The sequence below is a fragment of the Brachionichthys hirsutus genome, chromosome 2, assembly GCF_040956055.1.
Source record: "Brachionichthys hirsutus isolate HB-005 chromosome 2, CSIRO-AGI_Bhir_v1, whole genome shotgun sequence".
NCBI classification, from domain to species: domain Eukaryota; kingdom Metazoa; phylum Chordata; class Actinopteri; order Lophiiformes; family Brachionichthyidae; genus Brachionichthys; species Brachionichthys hirsutus.
The window spans coordinates 16,908,957-16,933,436 of NC_090898.1; the positions used below are offsets into that span (position 1 = coordinate 16,908,957).

Genomic DNA, 24,480 nt, shown 5'->3' on the forward strand with positions numbered 1-24,480 from the left:
GATTCTTCCCTTCTGGGCTGATCCGGCCCGGTTCAGGCACCTGCGGTTCTGGTGGGGCCCCTCCACTGATCCGGCCCGGTCTGTTGTGGTCATGGTGCACAGTTCTGATCCGACCCCCGGGGGGCCGGCCAGTTCACCGTTGGCTGCGGTCTGGCAGAGAACGTTGAGGTTTCTGATTGGACAAAAGAAAGAAAGCAGGAACCTCCTCCTCCACAACACCAGAGGGCGCTGGAGAGCTTCACAAGGATCTATTGAGACGAATCTTAAACATGACAACATAACAACCGAAAAGACGGGTTCTAGTGGAAAGGATCAAACATCCGATCAGCACAAGGTCCAGATCAAGATGTTCCTGAGAGGCGGAGCTTCATTCTGATCCGGCTCATGTATGACGACGACGTGACCGCCTGCTTCCCGACTTCCAGCTTCACCTCTGGAACAAAAGGCTTCTGGAAACCAAACGTGAAACCGGAGAACAACATCATGTGTCGCCAGCGCACCCCCAAACCCTGACCCCCAAACCCTGACCCTAACCCTGACCCCCTAACCCTAACCCTGACCCCCTAACCCTGACCCCCAACCCTGACCCTAACCCTGACCCCCTAACCCTAACCCCCAAACCCTAACCCCCAAACCCTGACCTAACCCTGACCCCCTAACCCTGACCCCCTAACCCTAACCCCCAAACCCAAACCCTAACCCCCTAACCCTGACCCCCTAACCCTAACCCCCAAACCCTAACCCCCAAACCCTGACCCTAACCCTGACCCCCTAACCCTAACCCCCAAACCCTAACCCCAAACCCTGACCCTAACCCTGACCCCCTAACCCTAACCCCCAAACCCTGACCCTAACCCTGACCCCCTAACCTGACCCCCAAACCCTAACCCTAACCCTGACCCCCTAACCCTGACCCCCTAACCCTAACCCCCAAACCCTGACCCTAACCCTGACCCCTAACCCTGACCCCCTAACCCTGACCCCCAAACCCTGACCCCCAAACCCTAACCCTAACCCTAACCCCCAACCCTGACCCTAACCCTGACCCCCTAACCCTGACCCCCTAACCCTAACCCCAAACCCTAACCCTAACCCTGGACCCCCTAACCCTGACCCCCTAACCCTGACCCCCAAACCCTAACCCTAACCCTAACCCTAACCCTGACCCCCTAACCCTGACCCCCTAACCCTGACCCCCTAACCCTGACCCCCAAACCCTAACCCCAAACCCTGACCCCCAAACCCTGACTCCCAAACCCTAACCCTAACCCTGACCCTAACCCTGACCCTAACCCCCCTGTGCCTGTGTGTGTGTGTGTGTGTGTGTGTGTGTGTGTGTGTGTGTTGTGTACGTTGGATAAGCGGGCTGAGCTGCTGCAGGAGAAGGATTTTAGAGGATTTTAGAGGATTTTAGAGGATTTTAATGTTAATCTCACGATTTTATTATGTTTGCATAATAATAATAAAGAATCTTGAATCTTGAATCTTGATTTTAGTGTTTCATTCAGAAACCTGTCCCAGCTGAACTCGACATCCAACATTCCGGACCGGGACTTTGTAAGACGATCGCGGGACAGCGCGTGGGTGGACGCTGCTTTAACGGGCCATGTGGTTCCTGTTCTGACGTCACGGCACCAACAGAACCGCAGCCCGGCCCGCTTGTTGTCGGCTCAGACCACATCTTGTTGCCGTCGGTCTCTGCGGCGGCGCGTCTGTCCACGTTCCAGATCGAGACACGGTAAGTTCTGCACGGACGAAACTTTCCACGCAGATGAACCACAAAGATTGTTGCATGCGCTTCCTGTCTCATCGGTTCGGTGCAAGCGCTTAGTGGGACGCTGCAGGACGCTGCAGGACGCTGTAAGACGCTGTAGGACGCTGTAGGACGCTGCAGGACGCTGCAGGACGCTGTAAGACGCTGTAGGACGCTGTAGGACGCTGCAGGACGCTGTAAGACGCTGTAGGACGCTGTAGGACGCTGCAGGACGCTGTAGGACGCTGCAGCACGCTGTAGGACGCTGTAGGACGCTGTAGGACGCCGTAGGACGCCGCAGGACGCTGCAGGACGCTGTAGGACGCTGAAGGATGCTGTAGGACGCTGCAGGACGCTGTCGGACGCTGTAGGATGCTGCAGGACGCTGTAGGACGCTGCAGGACGCTGTAGGACGCTGCAGGACGCTGTAGGACTCTGTAGGACGCTGCAGGGCGCTATAGGACGCTGCAGGACGCTGCAGGATGCTGTAGGACGCTGCAGGACGCTGTAGGACGCTGAAGGATGCTGTAGGGTGCTGTAGGACGCTGCAGGATGCTGTAGGACGCTGTAGGACGCTGCAGGACGCTTGTAGGACGCTGCAGGACGCTGCAGGATGCTGTAGGGCGCTGTAGGACGCTGCAGGACGCTGCAGGACGCTGCAGGGCGCTGCAGGACGCTGTAGGACGCTGCAGGACGCTGCAGGACGCTGTAGGACGCTGCAGGATGCTGTAGGGCGCTGCAGGGCGCTGCAGGACGCTGCAGGACGCTGTAGGACGCTGCAGGACGCTGCAGGATGCTGCAGGGCGCTGCAGGGCGCTGCAGGAACGCTGCAGGACGCTGTAGGACGCGTGCTTGCGAGGACTTTGGCTTCATGGTGAAGAGGAGTCTACATTTACCGGTCGGTCTCCATCCCTGCCCTCACCTGTGGTCACAATCTTTGGATAGTGACCGAAAGAACGAGGTACCTGTGGCTGAAATGAGCGTCCTCCGTAGGGGGACGGTGGGAGACGCTCCCTCAGGACGAGGAGTAGCTCCACTCCTCTTAGGCTGCTGGACCTGGAAGCGGTTTGAAGACGGATGGATGATTCACACACACGGCGCCCTGCATAGACCCCTCTATTAACATTCCATTAACACTATATGAGCCTCTACGAACCCTCTATTAACACTATATGAACCCTCTATTAACATTCTATTAACACCATATGAACCCTGTATAAACCCCTCTATGAACCCTCTATTAACACTATATGAGCCTCTACGAACCCTCTATTAACACTATATGAACCCTCTATTAACATTCTATGAACCCCTGTATAAACCCCTCTATGAACCCTCTATTAACATTCTATTAACACTATATGAGCCTCTACGAACCCTCTATTAACACTATATGAACCCTCTATTAACATTCTATTAACACTATATGAACCCTCTATTAACATTCTATGAACCCTGTATAAACCCCTCTATGAACCTTCTATTAACATTCTATTAACACTATATGAACCCTCTATTAACATTCTATTAACACTATATGAACCCTGTATAAACCCCTCTATAAAGCCTCTATTAACATTCTATTAACACTATATGAACCCTCTATTAACATTCTATGAACCCTGTATAAACCCCTCTATTAACATTCTATTAACACTATATGAACCCTCTATTAACATTCTATGAACCCTGTATAAACCCCTCTATGAATCCTCTATTAACATTCTATTAACACTATATGAACCCTGTATAAACCCCTCTATAAAGCCTCTATTAACATTCTATTAACACTATATGAACCCTCTATTAACATTCTATGAACCCTGTATAAACCCCTCTATGAACCCTCTATTAACATTCTATTAACACTATATGAACCCTCTATTAACATTCTATGAACCCTGTATAAACCCTCTATGAACCCTCTATTAACATTCTATTAACACTATATGAACCCTGTATAAACCCCTCTATGAACCCTCTATTAACATTCTATGAACCCTGTATAAACCCCTCTATAAAGCCTCTATTAACATTCTATTAACACCATATGAACCCCTCTATGAACCCTCTATTAACATTCTATTAACACCATATGAACCCCTCTATGACCCCTCTATGAACATTCTATTAACACTATATGAACCCTGTATAAACCCCTCTATAAAGCCTCTATTAACATTCTATTAACACCATATGAACCCCCCTATAAAGCCTCTATTAACATTCTATTAACACCATATGAACCCCTCTATGAACCCTCTATTAACATTCTATTAACACTATATGAACCCCTCTATGAACCCTCTATGAACATTCTATTAACACTATATGAACCCTGTATAAACCCCTCTATGAACCCTCTATTAACATTCTATTAACACCATATGAACCCCTCTATGAACCCTCTATGAACATTCTATTAACACTATATGAACCCTGTATAAACCCCTCTATGAACCCTCTATTAACATTCTATTAACACCATATGAACCCCTCTATGAACCCTCTATGAACATTCTATTAACACTATATGAACCCCTCTATGAACCCTCTATTAACATTCTATTAACACCATATGAACCCCTCTATGAATTCTCTATTAACATTCCTATTAACACCATATGAACCCCTCTATGAACATTCTATTAACACCATATGAACCCCTCTATGAACCCTCTATTAACATTCTATTAACACCATATGAACCCTGCATAAACCCCTCTATGAACATTCTATTAACACCATATGAACCCCTCTATGAACCCTCTATTAATATTATATTAACACCATATGAACCCCTCTATGAACCCTCTATTAACATTCTATTAACACCATATGAACCCTGCATAAACCCCTCTATGAACCCTCTATTAATATTCTATTAACACCATATGAACCCTGCATAAACCCCTCTATGAACCCTCTATTAATATTCTATTAACACCATATGAACCCCTCTATGAACCCTCTATGAACCCTCTATGAACATTCTATTAACATTCTATTAACACTATATGAACCCTGTATAAAGTCCTCTATAAAGCCTCTATGAACATTCTATTAACACCATATGAACCCCTCTATGAACCCTCTATGAACCCTCTATTAACATTCTATTAACACCATATGAACCCCTCTATGAACCCTCTATTAACATTCTATTAACACTATATGAACCCTCTATGAACCCTCTATTAACATTCTATTAACACCATATGAACCCCTCTATGAACCCTCTATGAACATTCTATTAACACCATATGAACCCTGTATAGCGGGTCTCATCCATACATTTGCTCTGTCCCTGCAGCGATGGCGTCGTGTCCATCCCTGCGGTTCCTCCTGCTCTTCTCAGCAGCTCTGTCCTCGTGTGATGGAGGGAACGTCCTGGTTTATCCTTTAGATGGGAGTCACTGGATCAACATGAACATCCTGGTGGGGGCGCCTCCATTCCCACGGCCATCAAATAACGGTGATCCGCTCCTCCACCAGCTGGTACATTTCAGAATCCTCCCCCCATTACACCTCCATCACCATCCCCCAGCAGCAATCGCAAAGCATCGAGAGCCACGCCTTCATGTCCTCCTTCTTGAGGAGGTCGATAGAGATGCGTCGGAGCGAAAGCTCCCTGCGGAGTCTTCTGGACTTCTACGGGAATATTTTCGACATGTTGCGAGCGAGCCAGCTGGCCGTGGCAAACATGGTCGCCAGCATCTTTGAGAACGAGACGCTGATTAAGCAGCTGAGGGAAAGTGGGTTTGACCTCTGTCTGACTGACCCCGCCTTTCCAGGTGGACTGCTGTTGGGTCATTACCTCCAGCTGCCCTTGGTTTTCAACGCGCGCTGGATTTCGAACGGGGAGGCCCACTTCGCCATCGCCCCTTCTCCGCTGTCCTACGTCCCTCAGCTGTACACCTACAGCACCGACAAGATGGGCCTTCCCCAAAGGATCAATAACCTATTCCGTCACAGCGTCCTGCTTTACATGCTCCGCTACATCTGCAGTCCGCCCTACCAGGCGCTGGTCCATCGCTACTTCAGGCCTGGCGTCAGCGTCATGTCGCTCACGCAGGGCGCCGACCTCTGGCTGATGAGGATGGACTTCACCTTCGAGTTCCCCCGCCCCCACCATGCCCAATGTCGTCTACGTCGGAGGGTTCCAGGCCAAGCCCCCCAACCCTCTTCCGTCAGATCTGCAGGACTTTGTCCACAGTTCTGGTGAACAAGGGGTGGTGGTCATGACCCTGGGACCCTGCTGGGCGACCTGGGCCCTGAGATATCGGCCATCCTCGCCTCAGCATTTGGCAACCTCCCCCAGAAGGTCATTTGGAGGCACACCGGAGAAAGGCCCGCGACCCTCGGAAACAACACCATGCTGGTAAAATGGATGCCTCAAAATGATTTAGTGGGCCACCCGAAAACCAAGGTTCTAGTCACACACGGGGGTACGAACGGGATCTACGAGGCCATCTACCACGGAGTCCCAGTCCTAGGCATTCCTCTCATCTTTGACCAGCATGACAACATGGTGCGTTTGCAGGCGCGGGGCGTGGCTGAGATCGTTGAGGTCACGACCTTGACCGTTGAGTCTCTGACGGGCGCTCTGAGGAACATTCTAGACCCAGGAAACCGTACAAACAGAATATGCTGAAACTGTCGCAGCTTCATCGTGACAAACCAATCAAACCCCTAGACAGCGCCATCTTCTGGATCGAGTATGTAATGAGGCACAAGGGGGCGGGGCATTTGCGCACAGAGTCGTATAATTTGCCCTGGTACGTTTATTCCTGTCTGGACGTGACGGCTGCCTTTGCAGCGTTTGGTCTGTTAATCTTTGCATTCATCTGGAACTCCTGTAAATGCGTCATCAGACGTTTGAAGAGGATGAAGAAGTCCTCGTCCAAGTCTAAGACGGAATGAAAGCCTCTGAGCTGAGATTCATAACGAAGCTGAAACAGCAGGAAGACGTGAACGTGGCATCAAACTCGTATCTAAACAATAAGAATAATACTACTAACGTCACCAGTAAACACGCCGTAATATGTGCTCATTCCACATTCGGTTATTAAATGTATCAGGAATTGGTTCGACAATGTTTTGTCATTTTATTTCTATTTCAGGGGACAGTCTTGACATCGGTCAATCAATCAATCAATCAATCAAAATGAACAATGCAGTGGAATTTAAAAACTGGAAGGAAATGTTCTCTGGCAGGAAGGAAAGGTTCTCCAGCAGCAAGGAAATGTTCTCTAGCAGCAAGGAAATGTTCTCCAGCAGAAAGGAAATGTTCTCCAGCAGAAAGGAAATGTTCTCCAGCAGAAAGGAAATGTTCTCTGGCAGGAAGGAAATGTTCTCCGGCAGGAAGGAAAGGTTCTCCAGCAGAAAGGAAATGTTCTCCAGCAGAAAGGAAATGTTCTCTGGCAGGAAGGAAATGTTCTCCGGCAGGAAGGAAAGGTTCTCCAGCAGAAAGGAAATGTTCTCTGGCAGGAAGGAAAGGTTCTCCAGCAGCAAGGAAATGTTCTCCAGCAGAAAGGAAAGGTTCTCTAACAGGAAGGAAAGTTCTCTAACAGGAAGGAAATGTTCTCTGGCAGGAAGGAAATGTTCTCTGGCAGGAAGGAAATGTTCTCTAACAGGAAGGAAATGTTCTCTGGCAGGAAGGAAATGTTCTCTAGCAGGAAGGAAAGGTTCTCTAACAGGAAGGAAATGTTCTCTGACAGGAAGGAAATGGGATGAGGGGACACGCCGCTCCTCAGTGACTCGTCATCGGTAGAATAGTCCAGTGATGAGAGACAGGGACGCTCCATCAGAAACACGAGGATCTGTTTCATCTCATCCTCTGGATGAAAGAATCACATTTTCTGATTTGGGTAAAAGTATTATCACACCAACGGAAACAGATTCCACAAAGACGTGAGAACCATCACCAGAACGTCGTGATTATGAATATAGTGTAGCAGGTAAAGATGGAGCTCAGGGCTGTATATGTTTTTACTTTATAAAATATACATATACTTCAATATAGTACACAGGTAACTTAAAATATATGTGGTGTTTTTTATTTAGTGTCTTTGAAATGATGGATTCGATGAAGGACATTTGTCCCAGGATCAGGGACTGGACCTGGACTTCATACACGGCAGGAGAACAAAAGAAAACAGGGAGAGGGGCGTGGTCACAGGTGGTGTGTCAGGCTAGGTCTGAGCGCCACCTGCTGGACATGTTTACTGGGGAGAACCTTCATGCTTCTGAAGCCTCGACTCTTTCAAGTCATTTTGACTCTGATCAGCCAGTCTTTAATAGGTTTTTAAAATTAATGAATATTTATTTTCATTTATTTATTTATACAGTGTCCTTGACAACATTCTTGTTTCCTTTGTAATTTTAGCATAAAATAAATTAAGACAACTAGCTAGCCTGGCTGGCAGAAAGTTAATAATTAATATTATCATCGTTAATAATTAATATTATCATCGTTAATAATTAATATTATCATCATTCTTATTATGTTCATTACCGTTATCATTAACGGGTATTCAGCTACACGTAGCATCCGCTATTTAAACATAACATTAACGGTTTGTCTATCTGGTGAGGACCTTTAGCCGCACTTACAGCCGTTTTCTGAATACTTCTCCACGCAATGAAATCCAATGAAAAGTCCATTTATTCTTTGGAAAAATGATGCGTGTTATCATTAGCGCTATTGTGAATGTGCAAGCGTTGCAATATGGCCGACAGCGTTGCATTGTGGGATACTGTTACGAAAAGGATGAAGTCCTCTATAGAAATGCAGGAGAAAGACAGCGAGGAAGAGGAGGGACGTCAGGAGATGAACAGCCAATGGTTCACTTCTGACGCTGTTCGGAGAAAGTCCAGGATCAAAGGACGAAGAAGCTCAACGTTCCTCAGCTGGAACAACAAGGAACTGAAAACATGCCAAAAGCGCTGCTGCGGCCCGACGTGACCGACGCAACACGGCTGCAGCTCCACGGCCGCGATTAGAGCCGTGCTTCGGCTAATCTCTTATCTTTATTGAAGCCATTAGAAAACGATCAACTGAAGCCGTTAAACTCGAATCAGCAGATAATCCACGCTCGTCTGCGCAGAGGACAAAGTCAAGGACGACACGAGGCCTCCATCCAGAGGTCTCCAGCCCGAGAGGAACCCGTTATCTGAGGTTCCTTCTGCCAGCAGAACCCACACCAAGGAGAGGAACCCGTTACCTGAGGTTCCTTCTGCCAGCAGAACCCACACCAAGGAGAGGAACCCGTTACCTGAGGTTCCTTCTGCCAGCAGAACCCACACCGAGGAGAGGAACCCGTTACCTGAGGTTCCTTCTGCCAGCAGAACCCACACCGAGGAGAGGAACCCGTTACCTGAGGTTCCTTCTGCCAGCAGAACCCACACCGAGGAGAGGAACCCGTTACCTGAGGTTCCTTCTGCCAGCAGAACCCACACCAAGGAGAGGAACCCGTTACCTGAGGTTCCTTCTGCCAGCAGAACCCACACCAAGGAGAGGAACCCGTTACCTGAGGTTCCTTCTGCCAGCAGAACCCACACCGAGGAGAGGAACCCGTTACCTGAGGTTCCTTCTGCCAGCAGAACCCACACCGAGGAGAGGAACCCGTTACCTGAGGTTCCTTCTGCCAGCAGAACCCACACCGAGGAGAGGAACCCGTTATCTGAGGTTCCTTCTGTCAGCAGATCCTCCAGGCCAGAGGTGCATTTTTATTTCTGTCTTTAAGAACAGCACGTGACAGAAGTCTGTTTCCATGAAAACCCTTCCGTTTGTACCGGTTAGACGTTATTAATGAGCCCCGCCCCCAAGCACTCGTCACATGGGCGCCAAGCTGTCGGCCGACAGAGCCGATAATTCCCCCCGCCCCCCCGCGGCGCGTGCGACCGGTAATGAACGGGAACGGGGCGTGGCCAGCACTCACGAGTATAAAGCTTTGGCCCCGCAGCCCGCAGCGCTCCGGACTCACCAGCACGATGACCGAACCGGGATTCAACCAGCCGAAGGTACGGGCCGTGATCCGGGACGCCGCGGGCGGGGCGGGGCGGGGCGGGGCGGGGCGGGGCGGGGCGGGGCGGGGCGGGGCGGTTACTGCTCAGGTGTGAAAACACGCGGAAAGACTGTCTGCGTGGGAGGAGGACACGAGGAAGAAGAGTTACCGCACACCGCGCGCGTGCTCGAGTCCCGTAAAACGGAAGTAGCTCCCGCCGTTATGAATGAATGAATAAGGATTAAAGGGAGTCCCTTTAGTTCAGGGGAAGAGAACCGGAACCGGAACAACCTTCCTCAGTCCTCTCTGTCGCCTTCATGCTTTAAACGCACCTTTATCTGCTCTGAACAGGAGGACACGCACGTGCGTGTGCGTGTGCGTGTGCGTGTGCGTGTGCCCTGTAACGGGAGAGGCCTCAGAGATAATCTCATTAACTATTAACGTTCTGCAGCAGAGCTTCTGTTCGTTAGGCATGGGGGACGGTCTGGAGACGGTCTGGGGACGGTCTGGGGACGGGTCTGGAGACGGTCTGGGGACGGTCTGGGGACGGGTCTGGGGACGGGTCTGGAGACGGGTCTGGAGACGGGTCTGGGGTCTGGAGACGGGTCTGGGGACGGGTCTGGAGACGGGTCTGGGGACGGGTCTGGAGACGGGTCTGGGGTCTGGGGACGGGTCTGGGGACGGTCTGGGGACGGGTCTGGGGTCTGGAGACGGGTCTGGGGTCTGGGGACGGGTCTGGGGACGGGTCTGGAGACGGGTCTGGGGACGGTCTGGGGACGGGTCTGGGGTCTGGAGACGGGTCTGGGGACGGTCTGGGGACGGGTCTGGGGACGGGTCTGGAGACGGGTCTGGGGACGGGTCTGGAGACGGGTCTGGGGACGGGTCTGGAGACGGGTCTGGAGACGGGTCTGGGGTCTGGAGACGGGTCTGGAGACGGGTCTGGAGAGGGGTCTGGGGACGGGTCTGGGGACGGGTCTGGAGACGGGTCTGGGGTCTGGAGACGGGTCTGGGGACGGGTCTGGGGTCTGGAGACGGGTCTGGGGACGGGTCTGGGGTCTGGGGACGGGTCTGGGGACGGGTCTGGGGTCTGGAGACGGGTCTGGGGACGGGTCTGGGGTCTGGGGACGGGTCTGGGGACGGGTCTGGGGACGGGTCTGGGGTCTGGAGACGGGTCTGGGGTCTGGGGACGGGTCTGGGGACGGGTCTGGAGACGGGTCTGGGGTCTGGAGACGGGTCTGGGGACGGTCTGGGGACGGGTCTGGGGTCTGGAGACGGGTCTGGGGACGGGTCTGGGGACGGGTCTGGGGACGGGTCTGGAGACGGGTCTGGGGACGGGTCTGGAGACGGGTCTGGGGACGGGTCTGGAGACGGGTCTGGAGACGGGTCTGGAGAGGGGTCTGGGGACGGGTCTGGGGACGGGTCTGGAGACGGGTCTGGGGTCTGGGGACGGGTCTGGGGACGGGTCTGGAGACGGGTCTGGGGACGGGTCTGGGGTCTGGAGACGGGTCTGGGGACGGGTCTGGGGTCTGGGGACGGGTCTGGGGACGGGTCTGGGGTCTGGAGACGGGTCTGGGGTCTGGGGACGGGTCTGGGGACGGGTCTGGAGACGGGTCTGGGGTCTGGAGACGGGTCTGGGGACGGTCTGGGGACGGGTCTGGGGTCTGGAGACGGGTCTGGGGACGGGTCTGGGGACGGGTCTGGGGACGGGTCTGGAGACGGGTCTGGGGACGGGTCTGGAGACGGGTCTGGGGTCTGGAGACGGGTCTGGAGACGGGTCTGGAGAGGGGTCTGGGGACGGGTCTGGGGACGGGTCTGGAGACGGGTCTGGGGTCTGGGGACGGGTCTGGAGACGGGTCTGGGGTCTGGAGACGGGTCTGGGGACGGGTCTGGGGTCTGGAGACGGGTCTGGGGACGGTCTGGGGACGGGTCTGGGGTCTGGGGACGGGTCTGGGGACGGGTCTGGGGTCTGACGGGTCTGGGGACGAGTCTGGGGTCTGGGACGGGTCTTAGTCTAACTCGGATATCATTCCATTTTTAGAGCGATGCCCATCTGGATACAAAACATCCGGATTTTCCCATTTACTGATACGACTACTGCACATTCTGCTTGTCCCCTGAGGCGTCGTCACAGCAACCCAACCCTCCTCGTCACCCTGTCCTTTGCATTGTCCTCCCTCACTACGTCCATGTCTCTTCTCCTGGGTCGTCCTCTAGTCCTGTTCCCTGACAGTTCCATCCTCAGCATCCTTCTACCGATATAGTCCCTGTCTCTCCTCGGGACATGTCCAAACCATCAAAGTCTGGTCTCTCTGACCTCGTCTCCAAAACGTCTAACCTTCACTGTCCCTCTTATTGTCTCATTTCTAATCCTGTCCAACCTGGTCCCTCCCAAGGAGAACCTCAGCATCTTCATCTCCTCCCCTTCTAGCTCCGCCTCCTGTCTTTACCTCAGAGGCAATGTCTCTAAGCCGTCCATCACGTCTGTCCTCACCACTGTCTCTACGCCGTCCATCACGTCTGTCCTCACCACTGTCTCTACGCCGTCCATCACGTCTGTCCTCACCACTGCCTCTAAGCCGTCCATCATGTCTGTCCTCACCACTGTCTCTAAGCCGTCCATCACGTCTGTCCTCTCCACTGTCTCTACGCCGTCCATCACGTCTGTCCTCACCACTGTCTCTACGCCGTCCATCACGTCTGTCCTCACCACTGTCTCTGAGCCGTCCATCACGTCTGTCCTCACCACTGTCTCTACGCCGTCCATCACGTCTGTCCTCACCACTGTCTCTAAGCCGTCCATCACGTCTGTCCTCACCACTGTCTCTGAGCCGTCCATCACGTCTGTCCTCACCACTGTCTCTAAGCCGTCCATCACGTCTGTCCTCACCACTGTCTCTGAGCCGTCCATCACGTCTGTCCTCACCACTGTCTCTACGCCGTCCATCACGTCTGTCCTCACCACTGTCTCTGAGCCGTCCATCACGTCTGTCCTCACCACTGTCTCTAAGCCGTCCATCATGTCTGTCCTCACCACTGTCTCTACGCCGTCCATCACGTCTGTCCTCACCACTGTCTCTACGCCGTCCATCACGTCTGTCCTCACCACTGTCTCTGAGCCGTCCATCACGTCTGTCCTCACCACTGTCTCTTGCGTGCTGAATCTGGTTTCTCCGTCTGATCCGACAGGTGGAGCTTCACGTCCACCTCGACGGGGCCATCAGGGTGCAAACCATCCTCGATGTCGCCAAGTGAGTTGCTGCCAACGAAAGTGCTTCAAAACATCTTTTTCAGAGTTCCATTTGAGCCAAACTCCCGTCTTCTCATCCTCCGTCCAGGAGGCGCGGCATCCCTCTACCAGGAAACGGCGTGGAAGAGATGACTCGGATTATTGCTCTGGAGAAGCCTGCAAGCCTCACCGCGTTCCTGGGGAAGTTCGCCGAGTACATGCACGTGGTTGCGTAAGTCGTGCCGTCTTTAGCAGAGCGACAGGAAGGCAAATATCCAGGTGTTCGCCTCTGTTACTACGGCAACGTGGCAGGTGGAAGTACAGCCACGCGGTTGCGCTGGTGAAACGGGAGCAGCGGCTTTGTCTGCATCGAGGCCTTTGAAAGCTGCGACTAGCGCTTCAACGACACAGCGAACATGCTAGCTGAGCCTAGCTTGTGTGGAATTGTTGAGCTGGGGGGGGGGGGCTGAGGTAACGGCAGGCATTCAGATCGGGAACATTCCGGTTCAGGGAAGCAGCGTGGCGACACAGGACAATGGAGCACAACACTAGAGGGAGCTCAAACAACAACCTGATTACCCCCTCCTATAGGACCAGCATGGGCAAATCATATTTTTACAATACTGCCCCCTAAGGGTGGAACTGTTTGACTCCTGCCCTCAAAACATGCACCTCTTTGGCCTCCTTCAAAACGGCCCTAAAAATACACCTTTCAGGGGGACAGAAACGGAGATAGTCATCACGACTCTCTCCGGATCCGTATCGTTAAATGTGGATGATTTATGTACGAAGGACTTTCAACGGAAACAAGACCGCAAGAAATGCTCCTCTGAGACAGGATGTGTGACTGTACTTGTACTGTAATACATGCTACTGTGTGACTGTACTTGTACTGTAATACATGCTACTGTGTGACTGTACTTGTACTGTAATACATGATACTGTGTGACTGTACTTGTACTGTAATACATGATACTGTGTGACTGTACTTGTACTGTAATACATGCTACTGTGTGACTGTACTTGTACTGTAATACATGCTACTGTGTGACTGTACTTGTACTGTAATACATGCTACTGTGTGACTGTACTTGTACTGTAATACATGCTACTGTGTGACTGTACTTGTACTGTAATACATGCTACTGTTTGACTGTACTTGTACTGTAATACATGCTACTGTGTGACTGTACTTGTACTGTAATACATGCTACTGTTTGACTGTACTTGTACTGTAATACATGCTACTGTTTGACTGTACTTGTACTGTAATACATGCTACTGTTTGACTGTACTTGTACTGTAATACATGCTACTGTGTGACTGTACTTGTACTGTAATACATGCTACTGTTTGACTGTACTTGTACTGTAATACATGCTACTGTGTCACTGTACTTGTACTGTAATACATGCTACTGTGTGACTGTACTTGTACTGTAATACATGCTACTGTTTGACTGTACTTGTACTGTAATACATGCTACTGTGTGACTGTACTTGTACTATAATATATTCATCATCATCATCAGCAGGATGTGATGTCATGAATGACTGCGCTGCTGCCCTTGAATGGCGCCGGCCGGACGTCTCATTCTTCTTCTGTTTCTTCTCCAGCGGAGACAGGGAGGCCATAAAGAGGATCGCCTACGAGTTTGTGGAAGACAAAGCCAAGGAGGGCGTGGTCTACGTGGAGGTCAGATACAGCCCGCATTACCTGGCCAACACCAAAGTGGACCCGTTACCATGGAACCAGAAGGAGTGAGTCCATGCCGGGCCGGGCCGTGGCGTCATTGGCTTTCACCGCCACCCAAAGAAAAGAAAACAAGCGACTTTAAACGTGATATAAAGTTATTCCCACCGTGGGGTTTATAACAGTTATTATAACAGAGTTATCCTCACCGTGGGGTTTATAACAGTTATTATAACAGAGTTATCCTCACCGTGGGGTTTATAACAGAGTTATTATCACAGAGTTATCCTCACCGTGGGGTTTATAACAGAGTTATCATCACAGTTATTCTCACCGTGGGGTTTATAACAGTTATTATAACAGAGTTATCCTCACCGTGGGGTTTATAACAGTTATTATGACAGAGTTATCCTCACCGTGGGGTTTATAACAGAGTTATTATCACAGAGTTATTCTCACCGTGGGGTTTATAACAGAGTTATTATCACAGAGTTATCCTCACTGTGGGGTTTATAACAGAGTTATTATTACAGAGTTATTCTCACCGTGGGGTTTATAACAGAGTTATTATCACAGAGTTATTCTCACCGTGGGGTTTATAACAGAGTTATTATCACAGAGTTATCCTCACCGTGGGGTTTATAACAGAGTTATTATCACAGAGTTATCCTCACCGTGGGGTTTATAACAGAGTTATTATCACAGAGTTATCCTCACCGTGGGGTTTATAACAGAGTTATTATTACAGAGTTATTCTCACCGTGGGGTTTATAACAGAGTTATTATCACAGAGTCATCCTCACCGTGGGGTTTATAACAGAGTTATTATTACAGAGTTATCCTCACCGTGGGGTTTATAACAGAGTTATTATCACAGAGTTATTCTCACCGTGGGCTCTGACTCCGTAGATGCTCCGCCCAGGAGAACCGTCACTCACCTTTCTGCTGTTCTGTCCCCAGAGGTGACGTGAGCCCGGACGAGGTGGTCCAGCTGGTCAACCAGGGCCTGCAGGAGGGCCAGCGGGCCTTCGGTACCAAAGCCAGGTCCATTCTGTGCTGCATGCGCCACATGCCAAGTAAAGAACTGCTCACGCTCCCGCCCCCCAACCCGCCTGAGATCAGGTCCTCCCCTTCAATCTGCTGTCCCGGGTTCGATAACGAGCTGGACCCAGCCGACCCGGATCGGGGTTTAGGCTGGGACGGGTTCGGGCCAACGTGCAGTATTCGTGTTTCTGTTTGCATGCATTCAGCCTGAGCTATCCATGTAGCATGATGCTAATGCTAATGCTAATGATGCTAATGCTAACCCTGCAGGCTGGTCCAAGGAGGTGTTGGAGCTGTGTAAGAAGTACCGCCACGAGGGCGTGGTGGGAATCGACCTGGCGGGCGACGAGTCGCTCGACTGCCAGGGCAGTCCCGAACACAGGGGCGTGTTCGAGGTGAGGAGGCGTCGCTCTTAACTGTCACTCAGGTGCGTTCACCTGCGTTCACCCGTTTCCACCACGACAGCTTCAATCATTAACAGGAAGCAGAGCCTGAGCAGAGTCCGTGACGTTTATCTTCACGCAGATAGAGCACGGCCAAGGTCGGGGGTCAAGGTCGGGGAGAAGCGGCGTCCCCTGGATCTCCGTGTCACGTTTCTTCTTGGTCAATGACTTCCTTCATTGATTTTGTTGACAGGAAGCAGTGCATTGTGGGATCCACAGGACAGTGCATGCAGGAGAGGCGGGACCGGCGTCCGTTGTGAAGGAGGTGAGGGGTTCAGCGAGAGCGCCATTCTGACTCGGACCGCTCCACGTCAAACGGGCGGCTGCTGGAATCAGCTCCAGCACGACCCGGTTCTGCTGCTGGGCCGGGCCTCTCGATAACCTTTCGTGACCTCTGTTTGATTTAGGCTGTAGAAATGCTGAAAACGGAACGGGTCGGACACGGTTACAGAACCTTGGAGGACCAAGCCCTGTACAAAAAGCTGCTAGCTCAGAACATGCACTTTGAGGTAAGGAACCACTCAATAGAACCGAACTCTCGGGTCAGAACCCGGGCCTGTGCTGACCTCTGGTCCTGTTCAGCTGTGTCCGGTCTCCAGCAAGCTGACTGGTTCCTGTGACCCAGACTTCACCAAGCACCCTGCCGTCACGTGAGCGCCGTTCATTGGACCCGGCGGGCCGGGTCGCTCCTGCAGCAGCTTCGGGTTCGATCGTCTCCTCTGTGCAGGTTCAGGAAGGACCGGGCCAACTTCTCTTTGAACTCCGACGACCCTTTGATCTTCAACTCCAGCCTCCAGCTCGACTACGACACCGCCCAGAAGTACATGGGCTTCACCGACGACGAGTTCAAGAGACTGGTGAGTCCGACGAGTCATTACAGCACAGACACGAGACCCGACTCGGGCGTGACGAGTCATTACAGCACAGACACGAGACCCGACTCGGGCGTGACGAGTCATTACAGCACAGACGCGAGACCCGAAACAGGCCGACGAGTCATTACAGCACAGACACGAGACCCGACTCGGGCGTGACGAGTCATTACAGCACAGACGCGAGACCCGAAACAGGCCGACGAGTCATTACAGCACAGACACGAGACCCGACTCGGGCGTGACGAGTCATTACAGCACAGACACGAGACCCGACTCGGGCGTGACGAGTCATTACAGCACAGACACGAGACCCGACCCGGGCGTGACGAGTCATTACAGCACAGACACGAGACCCGAACCAGGCCGACGAGTCATTACAGCACAGACACGAGACCCGACTCGGGCGTGACGAGTCATTACAGCACAGACACGAGACCCGAAACAGGCCGACGAGTCATTACAGCACAGACACGAGACCCGACTCGGGCGTGACGAGTCATTACAGCACAGACACGAGACCCGAAGCAGGCGTGACGAGTCATTACAGCACAGACACGAGACCCGACTCGGGCGTGACGAGTCATTACAGCACAGACACGAGACCAGAAGCAGGCGTGACGAGTCATTACAGCACAGACACGAGACCAGAAGCAGGCGTGACGAGTCATTACAGCACAGACACGAGACCGGAAGCAGGCGTGACGAGTCATTACAGCACAGACACGAGACCCGACTCAGGCGTGATGAGTCATTACAGCACAGACACGAGACCCGACTCGGGCGTGACGAGTCATTACAGCACAGACACGAGACCCGACTCGGGCGCGACGAGTCATTACAGCACAGACACGAGACCGGACGCAGGCGTGACGAGTCATTACAGCACAGACACGAGACCGGAAGCAGGCGTGACGAGTCATTACAGCACAGACACGAGACCAGAAGCAGGCGTGACGAGTCATTACAGCACAGACACGAGACCCGACTCGGGCGTGACGAGTCATTACAGCACAGACACGAGACCCGACTCGGGCGTGACGAGTCATTACAGCACAGACACGAGACCCGACTCGGGCGTGACGAGTCATTACAGCACAGACACGAGACCCGACTCGGGCGTGGCGAGTCATTACAGCACAGACACGAGACCCGACTCGGGCGTGACGAGTCATTACAGCACAGACACGAGACCCGACTCGGGCGTGACGAGTCATTACAGCACAGACACGAGACCCGACTCGGGCGTGACGAGTCATTACAGCACAGACACGAGACCCGACTCGGGCGTGACGAGTCATTACAGCACAGACACGAGACCCGACTCGGGCGTGACGAGTCATTACAGCACAGACACGAGACCCGACTCGGGCGTGACGAGTCATTACAGCACAGACACGAGACCCGACTCGGGCGTGGCGAGTCATTACAGCACAGACACGAGACCCGACTCGGGCGTGACGAGTCATTACAGCACAGACACGAGACCCGCCTCGGGCGCGACGAGTCATTACAGCACAGACACGAGACCGGACGCAGGCGTGACGAGTCATTACAGCACAGACACGAGACCGGAAGCAGGCGTGACGAGTCATTACAGCACAGACACGAGACCAGAAGCAGGCGTGACGAGTCATTACAGCACAGACACGAGACCCGACTCGGGCGTGACGAGTCATTACAGCACAGACACGAGACCGGACGCAGGCGTGACGAGTCATTACAGCACAGACACGAGACCAGAAGCAGGCGTGACGAGTCATTACAGCACAGACACGAGACCAGAAGCAGGCGTGACGAGTCATTACAGCACAGACACAAGACCCGACTCGGGCGTGACGAGTCATTACAGCACAGACACGAGACCCGACTCGGGCGTGACGAGTCATTACAGCACAGACACGAGACCCGACTCGGGCGTGACGAGTCATTACAGCACAGACACGAGACCCGACTCGGGCGTGACGAGTCATTACAGCACAGACACGAGACCCGACTCGGGCGTGACGAGTCATTACAGCACAGACACGAGACCCGACTCGGGCGTGACGAGTCATTACAGCACAGACACGAGACCCGACTCGGGCGTGACGAGTCATTACAGCACAGACACGAGACCCGACTCGGGCGTGACGAGTCATTACAGCACAGACACGAGACCCGACTCGGGCGTGACGAGTCATTACAGCACAGACACGAGACCCGACTCGGGCGTGACGAGTCATTACAGCACAGACACGAGACCGGACGCAGGCGTGACGAGTCATTACAGCACAGACACGAGACCCGAAACAGGCCGACGAGTCATTACAGCACAGACACGAGACCCGACTCGGGCGTGACGAGTCATTACAGCACAGTGCCGTAAACACCCACACCCACCTCCACCTCCACCTCCGACTCCATTCTGTTCCTCGTCTTCCAGAACATTCTCTCTGCACAATCCTGCTTCCTGCCGGAGGTGGAGAAGAGGGAGCTCCTCCACAGGCTGTACAAGTCCTACGGGATGATCCGGAGCACCGCCTTTTAAAGCTGACCAGGAGGAAACCACGGACGGGCCTCCTCACGCTTCTACTCTGACAGTAGACGACCTCCGACCTCCAACACGCAGTTTCTCACGCGGCTGCTGCGTTCACCTCACATCCCGGCGTGTCATCAGTATTCAGTCTACTCCATCTCCGTACTTGTATGCCTTGAAATAGTTCCTGATGTTGCCATGGTGAGAATCAGGGAAGCAATTCATGATCCTCTAACCTTTAGTTCAAAGGTCAGAGGATCTGTCGACATCAGGTAATCATCTCGTCTTCCATTATTTGTTTTTTATCACTTCAATTGGGTTAAGAGGGTTTGCATTGAATATCCAGGTTGCTATGACGTCATCTTTGTGCCCCACACAGACGTGTAATCTCACCCGTGCCCACCAGGTGGCAGAATACTGTCACATCCAGCCACAACACAAATGTCACTGAATCTTATCCTGTGGTGAAGCGCAACAATAAAAACACCGATGCAATAATATTTACGGCTCATCCATCGGCGTCTGCTCGACGGAGCGGAACCGACAAACGTTCAGCGTTAGAGTAGTTCAGAAGTATTTTATTACACAAAGCTAGCACTGAACACGTAGCAATAAATACGACGGAGTCCAAGTCTGTTCCTAAAAAAGACCAGTCACAAACACAGACACAGAAAGGCGACGAGGGACGGGAGGTTGCGAGTGCGCCTCCAGGAACAGGGTTCTGGACTGGGATGAGGTCGTTCTGTTCGGTCCTTCGCCACGGACATAAATCCAGATACACGTTTCGGCGCTTTCCTTTCTCCCGTCAGATGAAAGGACTCACGGAGGATGAAGCCGAAGGCGGCGTCTCGCTCGCCGGTTTTTCTCACCGGGTCCACATTTGGGTCTCTGGAGCTCCAAACGGGCCGGCAGTGAGCAAAGGCGTCCTCAAGTCCAGCACCAACAAACACCGCCCCCCTCCGTCTCCTGCTTCCTCTACTTGAGTCGGGCCGGGTTTAGGACGGGCCTCCGCCTCCCTGGGCATCTTGGCTGGTGGAGCTCTCCGTCTCAGGGGCGGGGGGGCCCCCCGGGTCTCCTGGAGGGAGATAACATGCAAAACAAAATCAACGAGGGGGAAGCAACTTCCTGTTGCAACAATGCGCGGCGGAATATTGGCTGGATTCTTTACAGAGTGGTCATCGTGTCGCAGGAAACAGCTCGAACACACAATGGCGAGACCGAACCCACTATGGGCAGCACCCGGGTCATTATCGACGCCGGGTCTGGCGCTGTTCGGCCCAGCAGGTCTAGAAGACGGATTCTGATGGACCGACATGGAGCGACCAGCAGCAGTTCTGACGCTGTCTGCGCTGCACCTGCATGAGCGGAGAGGCCTCCAGGCCACAAGGGGGCAGTAGTCAGATATACAACCCCCCCCATGCTGGAATGATGGATTCAGAATTTTGAGACAGTATTTTGTTGTTGAGGCCAAACACAAGTTAGGCTTTGTTTTAAATATTTCTACACCCTGAGAATATTAGTGGAGCACGCCAGCAGTTGAATAAGCCCCTCCCAACAAGCTGTAATACTCATCTGTACAATAAGCCCCTCCCTCATCTGTACTTCCTGTCACCGAGGACTGCTGGTCTCTGAGGCCGGATCAAAGGGCTCTTTTTAACCCCTTGCTCTCTGACTCCTCCCTCTAAACGGCGTTTATTGATATTCAGAGTTTGCCTCTGAAAACACGGTGGCGGTCCGGAGGCTCCTCCCATCCCACCTGGTGAACCAGGTGGAACCGGGACCGGTTTAGACCTGCATGAGGTTCTAAGCAGACCCGTACTGACCTGCAGCCTTCAGGTCCATTTCTGCGAGGTCTTTGGAGAGTTGACCGGTGCTGGCCGCCGCCCCGCCCTCCCCCGGCCCCGCCCCCGCCCCTGGCCCCGCCCCTGCGATGTCGGGCACGGCGTTCCTGCGGCCCGTACGATCACAGTTGATGAAGTCTGAGTAGGACGTCTCCACGTCCATCATCTGTCCATGACCGGCGCTCTCATCACACCTGCAGGGGGGGCGAGAGGACAGTCAATGGTTGGGGGGGCGGGGTCAGAGAGGACAAAGACTCCTCCCCCACAGCAGCCCGACGAAGACGAGGAGCATCAGCGCCGGATCCCGATTGGCTGACAGCTCTGACGTTCAGGAAATGAGGAATGAATGTTCAGCCAGAAACGGGACGGGGCCGACCCATTTAGGAAGCAGGGGGGGCGCTGGGAACCGAACAGAGGAGCGGGTCCAGAACCCCACCCGGGCCGGGGACATCAAGGAGCGGGTCCAGAACCCCACCCGGGCCGGGGACATCAAGGAGCGGGTCCAGAACCCAACCCGGGCCGGGGACATCAAGGAGCGGGTCCAGAACCCAACCCGGGACGAGGACATCAAGGAGCGGGTCCAGAACCCAACCCGGGCCGAGGACATCAAGGAGCGGGTCCAGAACCCAACCCGGGCCGGGGAGATCAAGGAGCGGGTCCAGAACCCAACCCGGGCCGAGGACATCAAGGAGCGGGTCCAGAACCCAACCCGGCCCGAGGACATCAAGGAGCGGGTCCAGAACCCAACCCGGGCCGAGGACATCAAGGAGCAGGTCCAGAACCCAACCCGGGACGAGGACATCAAGGAGCGGGTCCAGAACCCAACCCGGGCCGAGGACATCAAGGAGCGGGTCCAGAACCCAACCCGGGCCGAGGGGGACACTGGGATGGACTTTCAGCTGAACCCTCAGCCTCACATCAAGGGACAAGACGAACCACGTTACCGGGACAGAACCGGTAACGCTGCCCGCTGCCCAGCAACACCGCGGCAAAGTGGCGAGCCGCCGTCCGGTCCAGCACCGGAGGCCGCAGCCGGTACCGCGACGTGAGGAGGAGGAGGAGGAGGAAGGCTAGCAGAGCCTTCAGGAATGATCCACGCTGTCAGCGGCTGCAGCAGCGCGTGCGTGTGCGGGGGAAGGACGCGCATGCCAGTCCTCCGGACCGAACGCACAATGGACGCGCATTGACATCCAGAACCGGACGCGGGACGCGGGCGCGACGCCGGTGGCTCCGGTTTAAACCGTTCCCCGGTAGACTCACCTTGGTCGGGTCTCCTGCTTGTTACGGAACCGTAACGCCGTGGAGTCCCGGTATCCGGTTAGTTGCCCGGCAGCCGAACGGAAGCCGAACCGGGCCGGTGCGGAGAGGAAACCCCGGAGGCGCGTGCACGTCTCCGCGAGGACTCCGTCGGGAAACAACAGACGGTTGTCTTCGAACAGCTGTTTTCCAAAATGGAGTTGTCCGTTCTGAGCCAATCAGAGCGAGCCTGGGGGGGCTCCCACGCAGAACATCACCGCACGTGCGCGTGCGTGACCCAACCAGCAGGACGCGCCAGACGTTCGGGTCTGCGTGGGCGGTCCTAGACTCAGGGACCAGGGCGAAGGCCCCGCCCCCTCAGACATATTTAGATTGAAGTGTTTGAAAGATTTATTTACGTCCTCCATGCAATGGAGAAGCTAACATGAAGCTAACATGCTAGGTAGCGGCTAGTGCTAGCTCAGAGCTAAACCTGCCTGTATGCTAACAATGAGCTAATCGATTTATGCACGAAGGACTTAACGGAAACAAGACAGGATACTAGTACTGTAGTACACGCTCCTCTTAGACGGGATACTAGTACTGTAGTACACGCTCCTCTTAGACGGGATACTAGTACTGTAGTACACGCTCCTCTTAGACGGGATACTAGTACTGTAGTACACGCTCCTCTTAGACGGGATACTAGTACTGTAGTACACGCTCCTCTTAGACGGGATACTAGTACTGTAGTACACGCTCCTCTTAGACAGGATACTAGTACTGTAGTACACGCTCCTCTTAGACAGGATACTAGCACTGTAGTACACGCTCCTCTTGACAGGATACTAGTACTGTAGTACACGCTCCTCTTAGACAGGATACTAGCACTGTAGTACACGCTCCTCTTAGACAGGATACTAGCACTGTAGTACACGCTCCTCTTAGACAGGATACTAGTACTGTAGTACACGCTCCTCTTAGACAGGATACTAGTACTGTAGTACACGCTCCTCTTAGACAGGATACTAGTACTGTAGTACACGCTCCTCTTAGACAGGATACTAGTACTGTAGTACACGCTCCTCTTAGACAGGATACTAGTACTGTAGTACACGCTCCTCTTAGACAGGATACTAGTACTGTAGTACACGCTCCTCTTAGACAGGATACTAGTACTGTAGTACACGCTCCTCCTAGACAGGATACTAGTACTGTAGTACACGCTCCTCTTAGACAGGATACTAGTACTGTAGTACACGCTCCTCTTAGACAGGACACTAGTACTGTAGTACACGCTCCTCTTAGACAGGATACTAGTACTGTAGTACACGCTCCACTTAGACAGGATACTAGTACTGTAGTACACGCTCCTCTTAGACAGGATACTAGTACTGTAGTACACGCTCCTCTTAGACAGGATACTAGTACCGTAGTACATGCTCCTTAGACAGGATATTGTACTGTAGTACACGCTCCTCTTAGACGGGATACTAGTACTGTAGTACACGCTACTGTTTGATTGTACTCGTACTGTAGTACATGCTCCTCTTAGACAGGATACTAGTACTGTAGTACACGCTCCTCCTAGACAGGATACTAGTACTGTAGTACACGCTCCTCTTAGACAGGATACTTGTACTGTAGTACATGCTACTGTTGACTGTACTAGTACTGTAATACACGCTACTGTCTGACTGCTTGTACACTAACATTCTATGTAAATGTTATGTGTGCTTTTTAATTGGACCATTGTGTCTGCAAATAAAGATTTGATTGATTGATTGATTATTTCATAAATATATTCTTCACCATCATCATCACCGTGTTCTGAATGTTATTGATC

The 24,480-nt window shown here is 52.9% G+C and overlaps 3 protein-coding genes and 1 pseudogene across 3 annotated transcripts in view; 3 read left to right on the plus strand and 1 right to left on the minus strand.

Moving 5' to 3' along the window:
* Positions 1–513, plus strand: part of gdi1 (GDP dissociation inhibitor 1) — a 2,906-nt gene extending 2,393 nt beyond the window's left edge. The window contains exon 7 of the mRNA XM_068743199.1: positions 329–513. Within this exon, the coding sequence (XP_068599300.1) occupies positions 329–513 (185 nt within the window). The remainder of the gene's footprint in view (positions 1–328) is intronic.
* A 4,555-nt stretch (positions 514–5,068) lies between these two features.
* Positions 5,069–6,676, plus strand: LOC137899187 (UDP-glucuronosyltransferase 1-2 pseudogene; annotated as a pseudogene).
* Positions 6,677–8,483: 1,807 nt separating this feature from the next.
* On the plus strand, positions 8,484–19,569 carry ada (adenosine deaminase). Its single transcript, XM_068743221.1, has 13 exons — positions 8,484–8,577; positions 8,863–9,476; positions 9,728–9,778; positions 12,949–13,010; positions 13,098–13,220; positions 14,605–14,748; positions 15,641–15,756; positions 15,995–16,119; positions 16,361–16,432; positions 16,575–16,676; positions 16,750–16,817; positions 16,895–17,024; positions 19,465–19,569. Exons 1-13 carry the CDS (start codon positions 8,484–8,486, stop codon positions 19,567–19,569), a joined length of 1,806 nt encoding a protein of 601 aa, XP_068599322.1.
* A 550-nt stretch (positions 19,570–20,119) lies between these two features.
* pkig (protein kinase (cAMP-dependent, catalytic) inhibitor gamma) lies at positions 20,120–22,833 on the minus strand. Its single transcript, XM_068751918.1, has 3 exons — positions 22,659–22,833; positions 21,381–21,592; positions 20,120–20,632 (listed from the first exon to the last, which is right to left on the minus strand). Exons 2-3 carry the CDS (start codon positions 21,562–21,564, stop codon positions 20,553–20,555), a joined length of 264 nt encoding a protein of 87 aa, XP_068608019.1. The 5' UTR covers positions 21,565–21,592; positions 22,659–22,833; the 3' UTR covers positions 20,120–20,552.
* Positions 22,834–24,480: the final 1,647 nt, after the last annotated feature.

Coding starts and splice junctions, on each gene's coding strand:
- ada (XM_068743221.1), top strand. CDS start 8,484: ATGGCCGACAGCGTTGCATTGTGGGATACTGTTACGAAAAGGATGAAG. Junction 13,221..14,604: donor GAGTACATGCACGTGGTTGC/GTAAGTCGTGCC, acceptor TTTCTTCTCCAG/CGGAGACAGGGAGGCCATAA. Junction 16,677..16,749: donor CTCAGAACATGCACTTTGAG/GTAAGGAACCAC, acceptor GGTCCTGTTCAG/CTGTGTCCGGTCTCCAGCAA.
- pkig (XM_068751918.1), bottom strand. CDS start 21,564: ATGATGGACGTGGAGACGTCCTACTCAGACTTCATCAACTGTGATCGT. Junction 20,633..21,380: donor AATGGACCTGAAGGCTGCAG/GTCAGTACGGGT, acceptor ATCTCCCTCCAG/GAGACCCGGGGGGCCCCCCC.